The sequence below is a fragment of the Mustelus asterias genome, chromosome 14 (assembly GCF_964213995.1).
Source record: "Mustelus asterias chromosome 14, sMusAst1.hap1.1, whole genome shotgun sequence".
Taxonomy (NCBI): Eukaryota; Metazoa; Chordata; class Chondrichthyes; order Carcharhiniformes; family Triakidae; genus Mustelus; species Mustelus asterias.
Window position 1 is genome coordinate 49,568,398 of NC_135814.1, and position 20,086 is coordinate 49,588,483.

General features: G+C 43.8%; 1 protein-coding gene across 6 annotated transcripts in view; it reads right to left on the minus strand.

Moving 5' to 3' along the window:
- The window catches only part of LOC144503656 (formin-like protein 2), a 237,328-nt gene that overhangs the window by 5,834 nt on the left and 211,408 nt on the right, over window positions 1-20,086 (minus strand). For 3 of the 6 annotated variants that reach the window (XR_013499536.1, XR_013499535.1, XM_078228347.1), the window contains exons 18-26: window positions 18,622-18,856; window positions 17,433-17,501; window positions 15,773-15,853; window positions 15,508-15,637; window positions 13,443-13,606; window positions 5,957-6,058; window positions 3,896-3,994; window positions 1,905-2,028; window positions 107-231 (exon numbers count right to left, since the gene is read on the minus strand). Coding sequence is in view for 4 of the 6 variants with exons in the window: in XM_078228347.1 (XP_078084473.1) it covers window positions 140-231; window positions 1,905-2,028; window positions 3,896-3,994; window positions 5,957-6,058; window positions 13,443-13,606; window positions 15,508-15,637; window positions 15,773-15,853; window positions 17,433-17,501; window positions 18,622-18,856 (1,096 nt within the window). In the remaining 2 variants the exon portion in view is untranslated. The remainder of the gene's footprint in view (window positions 1-106; window positions 232-1,904; window positions 2,029-3,895; window positions 3,995-5,956; window positions 6,059-13,442; window positions 13,607-15,507; window positions 15,638-15,772; window positions 15,854-17,432; window positions 17,502-18,621; window positions 18,857-20,086) is intronic. The other 3 variants (XM_078228346.1, XM_078228348.1, XM_078228349.1) reach the window with 1 other exon arrangement.

Consider the following 20,086-nt stretch of genomic DNA (forward strand, 5'->3'; position numbering starts at 1 on the left):
GCATCAAACAATTCCCAAAAAGTAACACCCCTTCTCATTCCTTGAGCTATTTCACATGGCCAGAGAAAAAAAATAGGAGTAGGTATTTTGTTTTAAAAAAGGCAACCTTTAAGAGCTTCAGTTGTTAAAATGTAATATTTTAGTAATGGGAATCTTCAGAGGAAGCTGATTCACAGAAGAACCGAGAGCCACGTTTGGCTGTTCGGGCTGTAAAGGGCACGGTCTTCAGCACTGCATGGAAGATAACAGCCAAACAAGACAAAGAGGAAACAGTAAGAAGCAAACAAACTAATGTCCTAGTGTATGGTTAGTCAATAAGTACAGCTAACTTTAGATCATTAAATAAAATAGATTTTGTTAAAAAGCATTATAAGGGACATCAATTGCTGGAGTCTGTAAACAATCCTTCACATTGACAAGGTATGTATTAGCACTTATTTTAAAGAGTTAATCGTGAAGCAAGTATTACACAATTACATCATGCATTTACTCAAATGAGCAGTTAAAGAACTTACAAAAAACTCATCTGGTGTTAGGGTAAGACATTAATTACAATGAAGAATACAGTGAATGTTAAACATATATGGGATAATATTAATTTTTGACAATGATGGTGTAAAACAGGCAATACCAAAATCAGGTGGGGTATATGGTACGCAGCCTATCCAATATCATCCATTTTATACTATTGGCAAAGGTTAAAATAGTCCATTGGGTGCTCTGGTTTCCTCCCACAATCCAAAGATGTTCGGGTTAGGTCGATTGGCCATGCTAAATTGCCCTTTCGTGTCAGGGGTTTAGCTGGGTAAATACGTGGGGCTACAGGGATGGGGCCTAGTGCAGGCTCGATGGGCCAAGTGGCCTTCTTCTGCACTGTAGGGAGTCTATGGATTCTATGATTTAACTGCAATCTGAAATAAAGATTAAAAACACCAAGTTCATTTAGTGCACACCACCTGTCCCCACACACCTACCCCCTGTACATGGAATGGTTTAATATTTCTAGCCGGGTGTTAGGTGAAGCTTATACCTCACTGACACACATTTGCTCCAATTTACAAGCACTGTGTCAAATTTCACACTGCTAATGGATTGAACTTGGTGTGTGTATTTTCTGCAAAACCAATTCTGAATGCAGTCAACAATTAGATAGGACAGATGCATACTGTGACAAAAAGCTAAAAATCCCTTGGAATTTATTTATTCACCTCCATTAGGAGATGAAGTTTGTGATTGAAAATAGTGATAACTTGAGTGGTTTTCAAGTTGACTGAATCTGTGATCTGACAGTTTCACTGTGAGGAGCTACAGGAATTAAATCACCGAAAATACTTCTTTCCACTCACCCTCTGGTGCCAGCATCAAGCTGCATTGCTGGAGACCTGGCACCAGCTTAGTTACTTCCTACTCTGGCTGCCGTGTACTCAAATCTATCAGGTACAAGTGTATGCAGTCTCATCCATCATCCACCTATCCTGATTTGGGCCACAAAGTCAAACCTCTTGAACATCTGAAATTATTTCCAAACACATTTTATTTGGCTCCCACCACACCACACCCCCACCCGCCAGCAAGATTATCTCCTATAGACTAAACAAAGGGTGGATGGCACTGGCCACCTTTTATGAGAATGCCAATGGCTTGGATCATCCTGCCCTCCAGGATGAAATAGGATAGACAAGTAGTCACGAGGATTGAAAGGGAAGAAGAAAATGGAAGACAATAATGCCATTTACTACGGTCTCCTGAAGTCCGGATATTAGATATACTTAAAGCTGGAAAATTACATTATGTTTGATATCACTGTGAATGAGCTTGCATCTCTTTGCACTGGAGAACTGAGAAGGATCAGAGTTTACTGAAGCTTAGCCTCATTTTCCATGGCCCGTATGGCTTCTCCTTACCTGTAATGATATCCTCAATGGCCCCATCTTTCCCTTCATACACCTGTCTGTGCTCTCTGACTTGTTTCCTCCTCAGCTCTGCAATTAACTCCTGTTGTTGTCTCTTTGTTTTATGTGATGGAGACTAAAATGTAACAAAAAGAGGAGCATTAAAAACAAAACTGCTTGCATAAACATTGTGGCTAGATTTTCTGCCCACGCACTGTCTAAACTGTGTGTGAAGATTAACATTTGGCATTTGCAGAACACTGGTCCGAAATTTTTAAAATATCTCAAAATTCTTTATTATTACTTTATTTCAAAATCAATGCCCCCTAACTCCTCGATCAGCATCCCTGAGTATATCTTGTCCCATCACCAGAGAAGAGATATGGTTGGGAGTGAGTGGCGCTGGGAGTGCTCGGGATTGACTCCAGACCCAATGAAGTCTCATGGCATCAGGTCACAGATCAGCAAGAAAACTACCGGCTGATTATCACCTACCACCCTCTCTCAGCTGATGAATCAGTGCTCCATCACTTTGAACACCGTTTTGAAAAGCACTGAAGCAGGTACTCTCCCTGGCAAACTCAATAGTCAAAAGATGCTACTAACCATGCCAGCCATAGCTGCCAGACTGGGCAAGCAGCAGGTGGTCAGAGAACCAACATGAGAGAAAATCCTCATCAATCTACTGTCTCAGATACATCTGTCCTTGACAATATTGGAATGAATGACCACCACATAGTCCTTGCGGAGATGAATCTCATGCTGAGGATAGCACCCATTGTGTTGTGTGATACAACCATTATGCTAATTGGGCTAGATTCAGAACAGATCTGAAGGTCCTGGATCCAGCAAAGGCAATAATAATTTCTTCACCATTCAGGCGTGGGCTAGTAATTGGTAAGTAACATTCGTGCCACACAAGTGCCAGGCAATGGCCATCTCCAAAAAGTGAGAACCTAAAGACCTGCACTTGTCACTGAAATGGCATTATCATCACCAATTCCTCCACCATTAATATCCTGTGGGAATGGGGGCTTCACCATTGATCAGAGGTTAAACTAGACCAACCATATAAATACTGAAACTACAAGAACAGGAACAGGTCAGAGACTGGGTTTACTGGATTTCTCTCCTGACTTGCCAATGCCTTTCCATCATCTATCTTGCACAAGTCAGGAGTGTCCATTTGCCAAATGAGTGCAGCTCCAACAACACTAAAGAAGCTCTATACCACCCAGGACAAAACAGCCTGCTTGATTGGCACCCCATCCATTACCTTAAACATTCACTGCCGCCATCGCTAGCAACTGTGGCAGCAGTGTGTACCTAACTGCAAGATGCACTGCAACAACTCATCAAGGCTCATTCATCAACACCTCCTGGGAAACCCACAACTTGTACTGCCTGAAGAACAAGGACATCAGGCCAGTCCACTCCAAATCACACACCATCCTGATTTGGGACTATATCGCCATTCCTTCACTGTCACTGGGTCAAAAATCCTGGTACTCACTCCCTAATAGCACAGTGGGTGTACCTACACCACACAGACTGCAGCATTTCAAGAAGGCAGCTCACCACCACCTTCTGGGACAGCACTGTGGCATGATGGTTAGCACTGATACCTCCAAGTGCCAGGGACCCGGGTTCAATTCTGGTCTTGTGTGACTGTGTGTGGAGTTTGCACATTCTCCTCGTGTCTGCGTGGATTTCCTTCGGGTTCTCCGGTTTCCTCCCACATTTCAAAGATATGCAGGATTGGCCATGCTAAATGTGTGGAGTTACGGGATAGGGTGGGGGGAGAGGGCCTGGGTGATATACTCTGTCAGAGAGCCGGTGCAGACTCAATGGGCTGAATTGCCTCTTCTGCACTGTAGGGATTCCATGATTTTCAGGGGCAATTAGGGATAGGCATCAAATTTTGGCTCTGTCAGTGATGCCCTCTTCTAATGATCAAATATAAGGTAAATTTTGAATCACATCCTCAGTCAATATTATTTTACCTTTTCATCCTGTTGTTCCATCATAGCTTCCTGTTCGAGGATTTTATTCAACAGTGCTTGCTCCTGCTTCTTCCTCAGCTCATTGTCCTGATCTGCTTGCTATTAAAAAAAGATACACAGCTTGTGACACCATTCTTTCCCCTCATACAACTCTCCACTGTCACACCGTAATTTCCAGCTAATGGGGTGACTGAATGGCTGTGAGGATTACAGCTCCGAGCATTCTGCAGCTGTACAGCAGTGTTATTGAATGATCTGAACTGGCTCTCGTGCTGATTTCTCTCCCTCCTGTCACCATTACATCTGCTTGCTTCATAGGGAAGAATAAATGCCAGTCCACAGTCACCCCCAAGGCTCCAGTTCAAGTTGCACTGTTCAATTAGATCATTTCAATGTGTAAATAATCATCCTCACATCTGCTAGACTATTAATTAACTGATCACAATTTTTTGTCTCAAATGATTGTAAGAGCTACAAAGTGATGGATTAAATTATGTGTTAAAAAAATCAGCAACTATTCTTTACTGCCTTCTGAAGTTTTCTAAAATAGGAGGGTAAGTATAATGCTGCAGCTCCAACCCTCTTAAGTTCATAAGATAAGATATGGGAGCAGAATTAGGCCATTTGGCCCATCGAGTCTGCTCCGCCATTCAATCATGGCTGATATGCTTCTTATCCCCATTTTCCTGTCTTTTCCCCATAATCCTTCAACCAATTACCAATCTGTTGAGGTATCCTTCACTGGAGTGTGAGCTGAATGAATTTACCCGAAAGGTGTGTTAGAAACTTACCATTTCGGAATCTTTATCATCTGTATTGATGATAGTTTGTTAATGACTTATCACCTTCCCTGTAAGACTTGGAAAGATTGATAAACACACAGCAGTGTTGACACAGATATCTGAAATGAAAACAAGTCATGCCAGATATCTGAAATGAAAACAGAAAGTGCTAGAAAAATTCAACATGTCTGGCAGCATCTGCGAGAGACAAACAGATTCACTGGCCTGTAACCACCTCAGAGTGGTAATCAGCGGTGGACTGCCCTCCACACCCACTGAGCCGCGCTTGAATTCCTAATCCTGCCTTGCTCAACCCTCCTGACAAGGGAAGGGTGTCGGATCCAGACATGGGCGGGGGGAGGGGTGGTTAGGTCAGACTTAAAGGTGTGGGGTGGGAGGGATGAAGTCCAACATGGAGGGTGTGGGAGTCAGGTTGGACACGAGGCAGTGGAGTCGAATATGGGGGGGCGGGGGGAGGGGGGGGGATGTGTGGTAGTCGGGAAATAGGAGAGTGTGGGGGGGGCGGGGGGGAGAAGTTGGGTCGGGGGGAGTCAGGCTAGGTGTGTATCATTCTGTGGGGTGTGGTGGTGTCGCCTGAGTCAAGGGAATATGGTTGGGTGGAGTTCAGGGGGAGGGGGTTTGAGGGTCAGTTCCGGGGGGGTGGCGGGGGGGGGGGGGGGGGGGGGCGGAATTCCGTGTTGATGGGGTGCTTATTTGGAGGATGTATGTGGGTGCACCCTGGGAGCCGGGGGTATGCCCCATGCAGGGTTCAGTCAGGGTCTTTAAAATAGTTACTCTGAAGTTGGAAGTGCCTTTTTTCCTTCCAACTCTCAGAATAACTATGAGTGTGAAACTAGCAGAACCATCCGAAGTTAGTGCTTTAAAATCAGTTCTATTGGATGGTTCTCAGCCAAGTGCAATTATCCAGGGGAGGTTAGCCCTTTTGGACAATTGCTGGGTAAACCCTTACCTGGGAATCCCCAACGCATCATTGGGGTACCCCCCCAAATCCGACGCTGGTGAACCAGGAAGTCATGACCAGGAGTGTTTCAAATCTAATAGCTCTTGTTCCGAAGAAGAGTCATTGGACTCGAAACTTTAGCTCTGTTCCCCTCTCCACAGATGTTGTTCGGGTAGATCCAGCATTTTCTGTTTTCATCACATTTAAAGATATGATGGTTGCAATCAGTTGATATCAATCATGTCAATGACCCACATCAACAATCCACATCAAATCTTGCTCGATCTTCTGCAACATTGAACAGTGAAAAGCTCTTACCCTGTATGACTTCACAAATCTCACAATTACAGGGAAAAAGACTGATGGAGGGGTTGTCTTTGTATTCTCTCCAAAGTATTTAACCACCTCATCAAAGGCATCCTGCGTAACATATAAAATGCGAAACATTAAGACTAAAGCAGCAAAAGCTCAAAAAATGCATGATAAATAAAGTTAGAAGAAAAACCATGGAACTTCAAAGTAGAATAATTAAATATTAATGCAACTTTCTGGTATACTTAACAATTTAATGACCCAAACATTTAATCCCATTTCTTTCACCTAAGCCTCTTTAATGTGCAGAGATGTAGTTATCGTTTATTGCAGAGTTATCAACTCAAACTGAAAACCAATGTGTCGACTAGTCCTGCTATCTCCAGCCTAAATATGTTGCACAAATGCCATTATTAAACTACACGAGTTTTGTTTGCATACAGGCATATATGTAATGTACCATAAATAATCTTGAAATAGAGAGGTTGGCATAAAAATGGAGTGCAGGAAAGAACCTAAGAATATACATCAAAACTGTTCAAGTGAAGCTTATATTTTGTCATGAACACATATATGCTAGAGAAAATTAAGGAGACATTTCAAGCAGTTGTGTAATGAATACTAAGACTATTTTTAAATCCGAATGATGTTATTAAAAATGTCGGGGGCGATTCTCCCAATCCGCTGTGCTGCTCTAGCAGAGCAACGGGCCGGGAGACATCAGTGGAGGCCGTTTCGCGGGATTCCCGTTGGGCGCCACGGACTCCGCAGCAAAGATTTTTAGCGTCATCAGCTCCGTGCCGGAAATTGGCACAGAGCTGATTTCAATATTTAAATCAGGATTTGCATCCAATTAGCGGGCCCAGGATTGAAGTCTCCGTGCCCGTTAATATCCCCCCCCCCCGCCCCGCCAGGAGTGGTTCACTCCAGCGGAGTTTACTGCAGCTCCCCATGAATAGCTGACGATTGGCTGTCAGACAGAAGGCAGAGAGTTGGGATAAAAGGTTCTTTCTCAGAATGGCAACCGGTGACAAGTGGTGTCCCGCAGGGATCAGTGTTGGGGCCACAGCTGTTCTCTTTATATATTAACGATCTAGATGACGGGACTGGGAGCATTCTGGCCAAGTTTGCCGATGATACAAAGATAGGTGGAGGGGCAGGTAGTATTGAGGAGGTGGGGAGGCTGCAGAAAGATTTAGACAGTTTAGGAGAGTGGTCCAAGAAGTGGCTGATGAAATTCAACGTGGGCAAGTGCGAGGTCGTACACTTTGGAAAAAAGAATAGAGGCATGGACTATTTTCTAAACGGTGACAAAATTCATAATGCTAAAGTGCAAAGGGACTTGGGAGTCCTAGTCCAGGATTCTCTAAAGGTAAACTTGCAGGTTGAGTCCGTAATTAAGAAGGCAAATGTAATGTTGTCATTTATCTCAAGAGGCTTGGAATACAAAAGCAGGGATGTACTTCTGAGGCTTTATAAAGCACTGGTTAGGCCCCATTTGGAGTACTGTGAGCAATTTTGGGCCCCACACCTCAGGAAGGACATACTGGCACTGGAGCGGGTCCAGCGGAGATTCACACGGATGATCCCAGGAATGGTAGGCCTGACATACGATGAACGTCTGAGGATCGTGGGATTATATTCATTGGAGTTTAGGAGGTTGAGGGGAGATCTGATAGAAACTTACAAGATAATGAACGGCTTAGATAGGATGGACGTAGGGAAGTTGTTTCCATTAACAGGGGAGACTAGGACGCGGGGGCACAGCCTTAGAATAAAAGGGAGTCACTTTAGAACAGAGATGAGGAGAAATTTCTTCAGCCAGAGAGTGGTGGGTCTGTGGAATTCATTGCCACAGAGGGCTGTGGAGGCCGAGACGTTGAGCGTCTTCAAGACAGAAATTGATAAATTCTTGATTTCTCGAGGAATTAAGGGCTATGGGGAGAGAGCGGGTAAATGGAGTTGAAATCAACCATGATTGAATGGTGGAGTGGACTCGATGGGCCGAATGGCCTTACTTCCGCTCCTATGTCTTATGGTCTTATGGTCTTAATAGGGAACAGGCGGCCCGACTCCGCTGTAGGGAACAGAGGCCATGGAGGCCCCCCCGCAGGAGGTTGAGGGGGGTAAGGGGGGTTGTCAACCTGGCCCCCTGGCACTGTCCAAGGGGCAAAGTGGCAATGCCCAAGGGCACCTTGGAACTTCCACCGGGCACCAGGCAGTGCCAACAGGACAGGGCCAGAGGGGGCGGGGTGTATTGGGGGGCAATCGGTGGGAGTGGGGGTGGCTCACTGCCACTCTGCCAGAGGATCGCATGCGGAGGGAGAGAGGACAGTGATCGGGGCTGGTCTGGAGATGGGGGGGTTGGGGGGGGGGGGGGGGGGAATGGTGTGCGGGAAGATCGAGGCTGGCCAGGACATCGGGGTTTCCCGGAGAGATCCGGGAGGCCAGCGATTGTGGGAGCGGGGGGGTCACGGGGCTGGCCAGCGATCGGGAGGCCAGCAATGTGGGGCCACTGAGCATGCACCGCTCAGCGCTCTGACAGATCGGCGCATGCGCAGTGGCCCACTCAGCGCTATGCTGCCGGCCTTTCCAGCAGGAATAGGCCCCTCCCCCGATTTTCAGAGGGAATTCTGCTAAGGCACTCTGCAGTGCTCAGAGTGTGGGGAGATCCATTCTGAAAACCCTGCTTTAAAAAAACCAGTGGGAGTTACTCCTGTTTTCATGCGCATTGGGGACTTTGAATTTTTGGGGGGAGAATCCCAGCCGTCATCTTTATTTTTTTCACGCGACATAAATTAGGAATATTATAAATTGTTTATTTTTATGCATTTCTCCATTTAAAATCTCAGCCTTGGCTCAGTGCTTGTCTCGGAGTCAGAGGATCAGAGATTCAGAATTCCTGTGGAACTTCTACATTGTCAAAGGTGCCAGCTTTCAGGTGAGATGTTAAACTAAGGCCCCATCTGTCCTCTTGGGTGGATCTTATAGATCCTGTGGCACTATCCCTCAAACACAGCTCCGACAGATTATTCAGTAACTTGTCCAATTTCTATCTATAGGGCATTGATATACATAAATTGGTTGCTGATTACGTCTTCCTCTGAACACCAACTATGCTGCAAGTCTTTCACTTGGCTGAAAAATGCACCCAAGGATGAAATGTACGATATAAATGCAAATTTGTTCATTATCTGTATGCAGATCAAGTACAGTCGAGGGCACTTTTATATTGTTTTGTTTGAATGTATTTCCCAGTTCCCAATTATTTTTTTAACAACCAATGAGATATACGTGAACCCCATTTGCCTACAAGTGGCAATGACCTCTGTCACTGCCCACACTTCCCTCAATCACTGAATTCTGAATTAATTGCCACTGCAAAATACAAGTGCCAGTGGCCATTGTTCTGACTGATGCTCCTGTATGTTTGTATAAAAATGTATCCTTATTGCTATTTCTTATTTTTAAACTGGACTGTTCGGCTGAACAAAGGCCTTTGAGATGGCTGACCCTCTGTCTGTCTGTGTGTTATCATCTGAAAGTCTCCAGAACAGAAGAACTCATTTCTCAGTTTCGGGATTGTCACATTGTGTTATGTCTGACGTGCTACGACCATACCACCCGAGGAACTGCACAGGCCAACTTCAAAGGGAAATCTGGAAGGCCATTTGCATTTGTCAAACTATGCTTGCTAAGGAGCTCGAGAGTCTACAGGGACGATGCCTTCTCAAACACCAGACCCTCAGCAAATAGAACCTCTCTCAACCCATTATGGATGTGACATTATCAGCCTGGAACACTATGTTAATTTGCAGACACTGGATACATATCCTTTGTTGAAGAGATAATGGAAAGGTAAGGTCACATGACCTAAGACTCTGGTTAGCTGAGCAGGTTAAAATTGCCTTCCTGAGCTGCAAGTTCCAATCTGCTGTTTAACATCAGACTGGGAGGCCACACTGAAGCAAGCCTTGACCAGGTGGGATGACCAGGGAGCATGGTGGCACAGTGATTAGCACTGCTGCCTCACAGCACCAGGGATCCGGGTTCAATTCCGGCCTCGGTCACTGTCTGTGCGGAGTCTGCATGTTCTCCCTGTGTCTGTGTGGGTTTGCTCCGGGTGCTCCGGTTTCCTCCAACACTCCAAAGATTTACAGGTTCGGTGGATTGGCCATGCTAAATTGCACCTTAGTGTCAGAGGGATTAGCATGGTAAATACTGAGGTTACGGGGTTAGGGCCTGGGTGGGATTGTTGTTGGTGCGGGCTCGATGGGCCAAATGGCCTCTCTGTGCACTGTAGATATTCTATGATTCTAACTGGTCACTCCATCTAACCTGACTCTGCTGGAAATGTTGCATCGTCACCTACAAAACTGATACATCTCTGCATCTCTACTTCATCTTGTGAATTCAACACTACCGGAAAAGCGGGTTTTAGCACACTGGTTTTCAGCCTGCGGACCTCCATGAAAAAGTTCTTTGTTGGACTTTGATTCTGGAGCTCAGGTGAACCAATATTTATTTTCCCTGCAGTCTCTGTACTGTAAAACTATATTTTCTCTATCCCTCCCTTCACTGTACGAATGCAGAGAGGGAAGTTGTGGACCCTGCTTTTTGCGATATTTGAATGTGTGCAATAAACTGACCCTCCAAGTCAATCCTACCTCGAATTAGCTGTGGGGTTAATATTAGAAATCAGATCACACTAAAACTGAGGGGTTGGGAAATACGCTTATTAAAAAAAAACAACTGAAAACACCTGTTTACAGGCAGGTGTGAGGAAAAATCAGTGCTGTTTGAACAATCCCTACTGATGGAACATTAATATGGATCACTTAACTCCACCATGTAAACTTATGGCAGAAGTCAATTCATCTTACGGACACCTAGAATCATAGAATCCCTACAGTGCAGAAAGAGGCCCATCGAGTCTGCACTGACCACAATCCCACCCAGGCCCCATTCCTGCAATCCCTCATATTCACCCTGCTAATTCCCCTGACACTAGGGTTAACTTAGCATGGTCAATCAACCTAACCTGCACTTCTTTGGACTGTGGGAGGAAACCAGAGCACCTGGAGGAAATCCATGCAGACATGAGGAAAATATGCAAACTCCACACAAACAGTGACCCGAGGCCGGAATTGAACCCGGGTACCCGGCACTGTGAGGTAACAGTTCTAACCACTGTGCCACCCTTATAGTAACTATACACTGCAAAAGACAAATTTATAACAGAGACCCATCTCTGCTGCAGTTGAATATATAGACAAGGCGCTGGTGGAGTGGCATTGTCACTGGACTAGTAATCCAGAGACCCAGGACTTGGCTCTGGAGACCTGGGTTCGAAACCCACCACGGCAAATAGTGAAATTTGGGTTTAATAAAAATCTGGAATTAAAAGTCTAATGATGAGACCATGAAACCATTATCCACTGTCCTAAAAACCCATCTGGCTCATTAATGTCCTTTAGAGAAGGAAAATCCTCATTCCTTACCTGGTCTGGCCTACATGTGACTCCAGACTCACAGCAAATGGCTGACTCTAAAATGCCCGGTGAAATTCCCACTCAATTCACAGACAATTATGGATGGGCAATAAATGCTAGCCCAGCCAACAATGTCCACATCAAATGAATGGAAAAAAGTGGCTTGTTTGATATTTCCAATTGACTGAAATGAAACCTCAGCTAAGCACATATTTTGATGCACAGAGCCATCTGGTGTTTGTAAAGAGGGTTACAATTTCAAGGGCATGTTTGATCTAAAATGGTCATGTGTTAGCTCTAAATAATTTCCATGGCTCCAGGACAGTTGCTGACGATTATTAAGATATCTTTCCATTATTGTGTATTTTTCTTTTACAGAAAGTATTGACAATTTTTAATGCAGGGCTGTAGGGGGAGTGGGGACTGAATCCCATTCACGGGTTGAGTGTACAGTTGAGTGGTGAGCTAGAGCAGCACGAATTTTGCAGAGAGAGGGCAGTGGATGCCTGGAACTCGCTGCCGGAGGAGGTAGTGGAAGCAGATACAATAGTGACTTTAAGGGGCATCTTGACAATACATGAATAGAATGAGAATAGAGGGGTATGGTCCCTGAAAGGGTAGGGGGTTTTAGTTCAGTCAAGCAGCATGGTCGGTGCAGGCTTGGAGGGCCGAAGGGCCTGTTCCTGTGCTGTAATTTTCTTTGTTCTAGGTGGCAGAGGACCTGGCGTGGGAGGGGGTAGGGGGCTGATCCCACTTTGGAGAGGGGGGGCACCCACAGTTGTATTTTGCCAATTAAATGGCTGCCGTATTAACTGCCATTCCAATGTCAAGAGAAGGTTAGCATGGGCAGTAAAACAAAAAATCACCGGCTGGCCTGGGTACAAAAAGCTGAAATCTCAGTCTGCCCTTGGTGGTGACAACAGCCAGCAGTCAATTATATTTGCCAGCAACAGTACGCTTTTCCAACAGTGCCAGGGTTGCTTTAATTTAAAGGGTAAAAGTTTCCACCCTGACCTTGTTACAATATGTGAAACACAGTTTAATGTCATAATCTATGATCTCACTATTATATATATATATATATAGAATGTTGTTGCTCGACGATTAAATCCTTCAAAGGATACATTTGGGCTGATTTCCCAAATGTAACCCCTCAGATAGCAGAGGCTGTAAATAAAAAGAGAGCTCTCGATCTTCTATCCAATTAAATTGACAGATGATGAATCGGGTGCTCAGAGCCCATACATTCCTGGACATTGTATAAGCTGATTTCCCCACTGAGGAGCAGAGCGTAGAAGCAGGCCATTCGGCCCAGCATGTCTGCACTGGCTCTCTGAATGAGCAATTCTTTTTGTGTCTTTCTTCTACCTTCTTCCTCTAATCCTACACATTATTGCTTTTTAGAAAGCAATCTAAATCCCTCTGTGAAGACAGGCAGAAGGCAATTCTTTAGCATCTCTGCCATTGTTTTTGTTCCATTAGAAATTCTCCTGTCTCTCCCTGCAATGGGTGCTTCAATAAACAGTAAAGTCTGGAGATTGGCAACGGAACAAACCATTAGCAACATGTCGGCTATTCAGCAGATATTAAACTGGGGGTACTCTAGAGCTACAACTCTTATCTCAAAGTTAAGAGATAACAGTGTCCGTTGCACACCAATGCTCAGGAGTACAGGAATCACAAGCACAGAGAATCAGTGCATGAGCTGCACTCGGTGAATTTAAAGAGAAATGAATCAAGGTTTTGATTCAAATTGGACAAGAATTGTAAAAATAAGTTTCAGCTTAAATGGGTCCTCAGGATAGCACGGGAAGTTTAAATCCCTCAGTTGGTTCTGTCAACTGGCATCAAGCAGAAATATTAATGGCTGGCATGTATGCAGTTTAAATATCGAAATTAGTAAACAGTTGGCTATATGGAAAATTCTATTTTACTGTAATTCTTCTTGGCTAAAACTCTAGCTTTCTGAACCAGGTTTGCTCAGTGAAAAGGATTCTTGCCTGTGATATTTTTGCATCATCCTGCAGTTTCTTCAGTTTTCCTTCATTGGCACTAAGAAAGTCTTTTAGCACAACATTGTGCTCATGCATGGTGTATTCCCTCTTTGTAAGGTCCATGCCTCTTTGTAGCTCTTTCACATCCAGTAAGACATTCTCTAGGGACACTAGTTAAAACATCAAAAGCAGACTGAGTCAACAATGTCTCACATGTTATGCATGCAATCAAATGTTGTTAAACATATGTTTGCTACAAATTATGATGCTTGGATCAAAATCACACAATATTACAGATTAAAATAGACAATTCTTAAAACTTGTTGCACAACTCAGATATCCGCCCAATCCATCAACTAAACAATTAGCTTTTTAAAAACAAAAGAAGAGCTTTTCTTGGCAAAATTCCAAATAAAAAATGTTGAATTTTCTCCAAATTTAACTTGGTCTTTTTTGGGTCCAATTCACATTAGTTTGTTCATATTTTAAAAAATCCAAAGTGCATCTAAAGAAAAATCTGTTTTTTTCTAATTGACAAAAGAAATGACTTTAAGAATCTTTGCTGATGCATAATTTCCTCTCTGGCAGCGATAAGCATGCAATAAGTATGCCTTCTCTGCATCATACAATATAATGGATCTTCAGCTTTCTTTGGTAGTTTAATACATTTAATGACAGAAATGACATTTACAATGTCATCTAATTTTGGGTTCTTCATTGTGTTGTAGAGCAGAGAGATTAGGCAGAATTGTATGCCGGTGGGATCTTACAACTCGCCGAAGGAGAAGGTTCTGGGGAAACTGGAAAGTCTGAAAGTGGATAAATCACCTGGACCGGATGGACTACACCCGCGGTTTAAGAAGGGAGAGAGGTAACAGACACGAAATTATAGGCCGGTTAGCCTGACTTCGGTCATTGGCAAGATTTTAGAGTCCATTATTAACGATGAGATCATGGGGTGCATGAAAAAATAGGATTGAGTCAGCACGGCTTCATCAAGGGGAGGTCATGTCTGACAAATCTGTTAGAGTTCTTTGAGGAGTTAACAACAAAGTTAGATAAAGGAGAACCAGTACAAAAGCAGGGATGTACTTCTGAGGCTGTATAAGGTTCTGGTCAGACCCCATTTGGAGTATTGTGAGCAGTTTTGGGCCCCGTATCTAAGGAAGGATGTGCTGGCCTTGGAAAGGGTCCAGAGGAGGTTCAAAAAAATAATCCCTGGAATGAAGAGCTTGTCGTATGAGGAACGGTTGAGGACTTTAGGTCTGTACTCATTGGAGTTTAGAAGGATGAGGGGGATCTTATTGAAACTTACAGGATACTGTGAGGCCTGGATAGAATGGACGTGGAGAGGATGTTTCCACTAATAGGAAAAACTAGAACCAGAGGGCACAACCTCAGACTATTGGGACGATCCTTTAAAACAGAGATGTGGAGGAATTTCTTCAGCCAGAGAATGGTGAATCTGTGGAACTCTTTGCCGCAGAAGGCTGTGGAGGCCAGGTCATTGAGTGTCTTTAAGACAGAGATAGATAGGTTCTTGATTAATTAGGGTATTTGGGGTTATGCGGAAAAGACAGGAGAATGGGGATGAGAAAAATATCAGTCATGATTGAATGGCGGAGCAGACTCGATGGGCCGAGTGGCCTAATTCTGTTCCTATGTCTTGTGGTCCTATGAAGTCAATGGACCTTTGAGCAGCTCACTGTATCTTATGGTACACCCCCACTGCGACAAGGCTGTAAAATCCCACCCATAGAATGCAAGTTTCCACATGACTCTCCAAACAGCAAATTTCTGCCTTGGTCCTGTGATCAAAATGAAGCGACAACCAAGCACTAGACTTCCTCCAGTGGAAGGGAAGGAGATAAAAGGTACATTGCCAAATGCCAAGATACAGTTAGCTCTGCTGGTTCTGGTGCACAGTCCAATGGCTACTTCAACACCAGCATTGGTGAAGATCTGGGAACAGATCACTTTTCCACCTACTCAGCTACAGATACCAACAGAACAAATAAAACCCTTCTCCGGGCGTAGCAACATTTTCTTTAAGAGAAATGTCCATAGTTACCTGCAGCTGCCTTCTCCACATAGTGGATTTCATTGTAGAAGAGGGATACATCAGGATACTTCTCTTTAATGACATTTGCTATGTAATGTAATAAGGTCTGTTTGCGATCTGTTGACTTTGTATCTAAAAGCTATCAAAGGAAAGAACGAAAATGACCAGTCTTAAGTAAGTTAATATATTGATTGATCTTACATAAAATTAAAGTTTCAATGCGTTTTCATTTATAAAGCTGTATATTTACTAGTTTATGAAGTGGATCTCTTACCAGGTCTAAACTCTGCAGTTTAAATCCATACACTGCTCCCCTCTTGCTGCTATTCATGTAGTTGCCAAGTGCCAAAATTATCTGCAGAAGGACAGAGAATTTAAGCTACTAACTACTGACAATCTTGGATAAACTGGAAACTTGCGATACATCGCAACGACTCGCTGGTGATATTTTATTGTGAATAATTAACACTTTTGCAGTACATCTGGGGACAGGTACCATTTAATCCATTCTCAATTCAGTTCGTGACAAAGGGTTTTTCTTGAATGTTCTGTCATTTTAACACAAAATTTACAGCTGCTACTCAATTTTTATTGATCTTAACTGTTCAAATTGACATAATCTTTTAACACCGCAGAACTCTTCAGCTGCTGGAACGTTCTTATTTATGAAACATATAAACAAGGTTTTGAGAGCTGCATCAACCTAGCCTTAAAAATTCACTTCTAAATGAACCCAAATCAATATATCTCTCACTCAGTGAAGTCCGACATTCTTGAACAATCACTAATAGATTTCCCTTGACATTGTTCATGGTGAGTCAGCAGATGTATTCGAGGTTTGAGAGGGTTGTAGTGAGAAACAGTGAAATAAGTAGAGAATGGCTGGAGCCAGATCTTCAGATTAACTGCGGAAATCTGAGCCAATCAAAAACTGTGACAGATTATTGACTACATTTAAAATGTACTGCTAGGCAAGTTACCATGGAATCGTACAGTGCAGAAGGAGGCCATTCGACCCATTGAGTCTGCACCGACCACAATCCCACCCAGGTCCGACCCCCATGACCCCATGAATTTACCCCACCTCGTCCCCCTGACACTAAGGGGCAATTTAGCATGGCCAATCCACATAACCCACACATCTTTAGACTCTGGGAAGAAACCGGAGCACCTGGAGGAAACCCACGCAGACATGGGGAGAACATGCAAACTCCACACAGATAGTGACCCAAGCTGGGAATCAAACCCGGGTCCGTGGCGCTGTGAAGCAGCAGGGCTAACCACTGTGCCACCCCATTAATATGTTATTAAACAACCTCCCATGTCTTTCATGAGCAGTTTGGGTTTGAAGGGCACTCATGTTTAGCTGCAAAGATAGAGCAACATTAAAATTGACCGGTCTCTCTCTTTAAAGCCACTGCTTAGAGACTCCTTGTGGAAAAGTAATAAAATGCAGTTTTAATGTTGTGACAAATGTTTGGCAACTACTTGCAAATTCTATCTTGTGAAAGGGGCGGGTGAAGTGGGAGAAGGCAGGCTATCATGACCAGAAAACAAATAACTGGCAATGACTGTCTTTTTGACATTCTGAAGCATGATGTGTGGAGTATGATGAAAGCACACTAAATGTCGAATTCTATGTATTAAAAGTCTTGCATATGACATGCCTTTTCTCGAGTATCACACTTGTTTCCTACAACATTTCCCCATCACTCTTTCACAGTGACATCTTAATTGTTATAAATCAGCACAACTTCCAACTCACCATTAGCAACACTATGACAAATCTGTTAATGGAAATATATACTTTATTATATAGGAATACATATATTTTTTAAGAACGGTTAAAAACAAACCCCATTTGCAGCAATACTATTGCTCTATTTATATTCAAGGTGTATTTATAGTCAGACATCAAGATAATTGCTACTTACCTCCAGTATTTTCTTCAATTTTTGAGATGATTTTATTGATACGGATGCTGCTATTATAGCATGGAGTTGCTAAATCAAAAACAGCGAATGTTAATGATTGGCCAGGGTTAGAAAATCCACTGCAATCTTATTAATTCTCTGAACAAAGCTTTTTTTTAGATTAGCATGTGAATATCCGAGAGATCTTGTGGATACCTTATTTTGAACTGCAGTTCTTTGTACAAACCATGAGAATATTTATCTATACAATTTCCACGAATTAAAAATCCTATATATAACATATACATATATTTTGCATACATCTCTAGCAAGCTTTAATTTGAAAAGTTCACTTCAACTTCATAGCTGTTTGAGGCAGAAAGGCTAAGTTACACAGAATTGAAATGTTTGTTGAGTGTCAGGATAGAGAAATGCATGATCAGAAATTTATTTTATATTTATCCATTCATGGGAGGTGGGACTCACTGGCCAGGCCAGCATTTATTGCCCATCCCTAATTGCCCAAGAGGGTGGTGATGAGCTGCTTTCTTGAACCACTGCAGTCCCTGGGACGAATTTTACTGCCCTGCCCGCCACGGGAGTCTGAACAGGCGAGGGGCAGACCATGGAAAGGTCCATTGCCTTTTTTCCGGTTTCGGGGCGAGTGGGGCCGCAAAATCCCACCCCATGTGTTGTAGGAACACTCACAGTGCTGTTAGGGAGGGAGCAATGTAGTTGTAATAGTGTTGAGACAATAGGAGGTGGTCCCATGGACAGGATGAGCTGAGAAAGGACATGAGGAGAAACTGGAGAGAAACGTGGGTACGGTGTTAGAGAAGCTAGGCAGAACATTGAAGGAAACATGACTTGATCGTCAATAGAAAGGGGTGTAGAAGAGGCAACTGAGCAGATGGGCAGAATACGAGTGACAAAATCATCAATAAGTTGCTTGCATTTGTTGGTGGAGTGGAAGATGGAGTGGGCTGAGGACAAGGGTATAAGGAGGACTGGAATTGGAGGAAAGAAGCCATTTGTTATCTTTATATTTCAGAGTATAGAGGCGAGCAGTGGTTAACGTGGTCCAGACGAACCTGCCGTTGACTGAGTTATGCACCATATACATTTAAGTCTGCACCCCTCGTGCTTAATGGAGCAAAGATAAATCATTGAACCAATTCAAATTTGGATTGTAATGATGACAGCTACTTACTGGTGTCAACATCTGAACACTCTCTGTAAAGTTTCCGATGAATGCCATAATGGTCATTCTCTGCATCAGTCTTTCAACCTTACTGAACTGCACCATGAATCGATCTTCATCCGTTAGATTCTCCAGCGGCTTCCTCTCTCTTTCATACTGTCTCAGAACCTTAACTTCATTTTCCGTTGGCAAAAACCTCATCAGGCACTCAACAAAGTCCACGGGTAATGTTTTTAGGTCAAACCTAATATAAACCAAAAGAAATTAGCTCTAACATAAATTACGACTAATACATGCTTCATTTCGGTAGAGGTACACTACCAATGGTTACACTACACAATTTACAATGCCGTGATCATTAAAAAGCCACTTCTGTTTTTCAGACATTGTCCGGAATTTTACCGTGCCGCCCACCACGGGAATCGGAGCGGGTGAGGGGCGGACCATGGAAAGGTCCATTGACCTTGGGTGGGATTTTACGGTTTCGGGATGAGTGAGGTCGTAAGTCTGAATGTGCAATAGACAGATTCTATCATCTGACTTATCCATTTCCCAATTCTCCTCTTGCTAGGCCTCTCCTAAGGACATTGATTCCTCGCTGGGATGTTTTCTCGCAGCTACTCACAACATTAACCTGTTGGGCCACTGAAAGAGCCGATTTATAAGGCAGGATTTTTCAATGCCACCCAAAGAGTTGGCAGGGAACACATTTCCACTGACCCTCAGCCATTCAACCATCTGGGCAACATTAACTAGCTGAAGATGGGACTTCCACCCCTCATTCTGGCTGAAATCTTGCCAATCAGATTGGCCAGTAACTCTGTAGCCCCAGCAGTGACAAGCTGTCCCAGATTATAAATCCTAGAATGTAGCAACAGGTGAGTGCGAGAAGTCTCACAACAGGGAGAGTAAGTAAAGCCTGGGGGTGGAGAAGGGGTAGGGAGAGGTGGGTATTGATGGAGTGACCGGACTGAGGGGAATGGGGGGGTGGGGGAGCGTTGTTAACCTTGGTCGGACTGCTGAGGGTGTACACCCAATGTGGAAAGGGATCCACGAGAGTGGCACCTCTCAGCTGAAGTCCATACAGGGTCACCTGTTAGACTTGCCTCCTATCCTTGAACTCCCCCCACCAGCTTCAAAATTGAGGCCAGCAGGAAGCGACCACTTAATAACCTTAACTGCGGTGAAAGCCAATGGGCAGCTGAGGCCCGCCCACTCCATGTAACAGTGCAGAGAGTTGGAGGCAGGGGTGAGGACGGAAGGAAGGTCACCTCAGGAATTTTACAGGCTCTCTGCCAGCAGAGAACCGTAAAATTCTGACTTTAGGGTTGTTGGCTAAATTGTACAGTTACTAGTTAGTTTTGTACGCACATTGGAAACATAACAGACAAATGAAAATGGAGCAAAACAGGATAACCACTTCTCTCCTCTCAGAACAAAGACCGAAAAATGCTCACTGAACGAGATTGTGTTT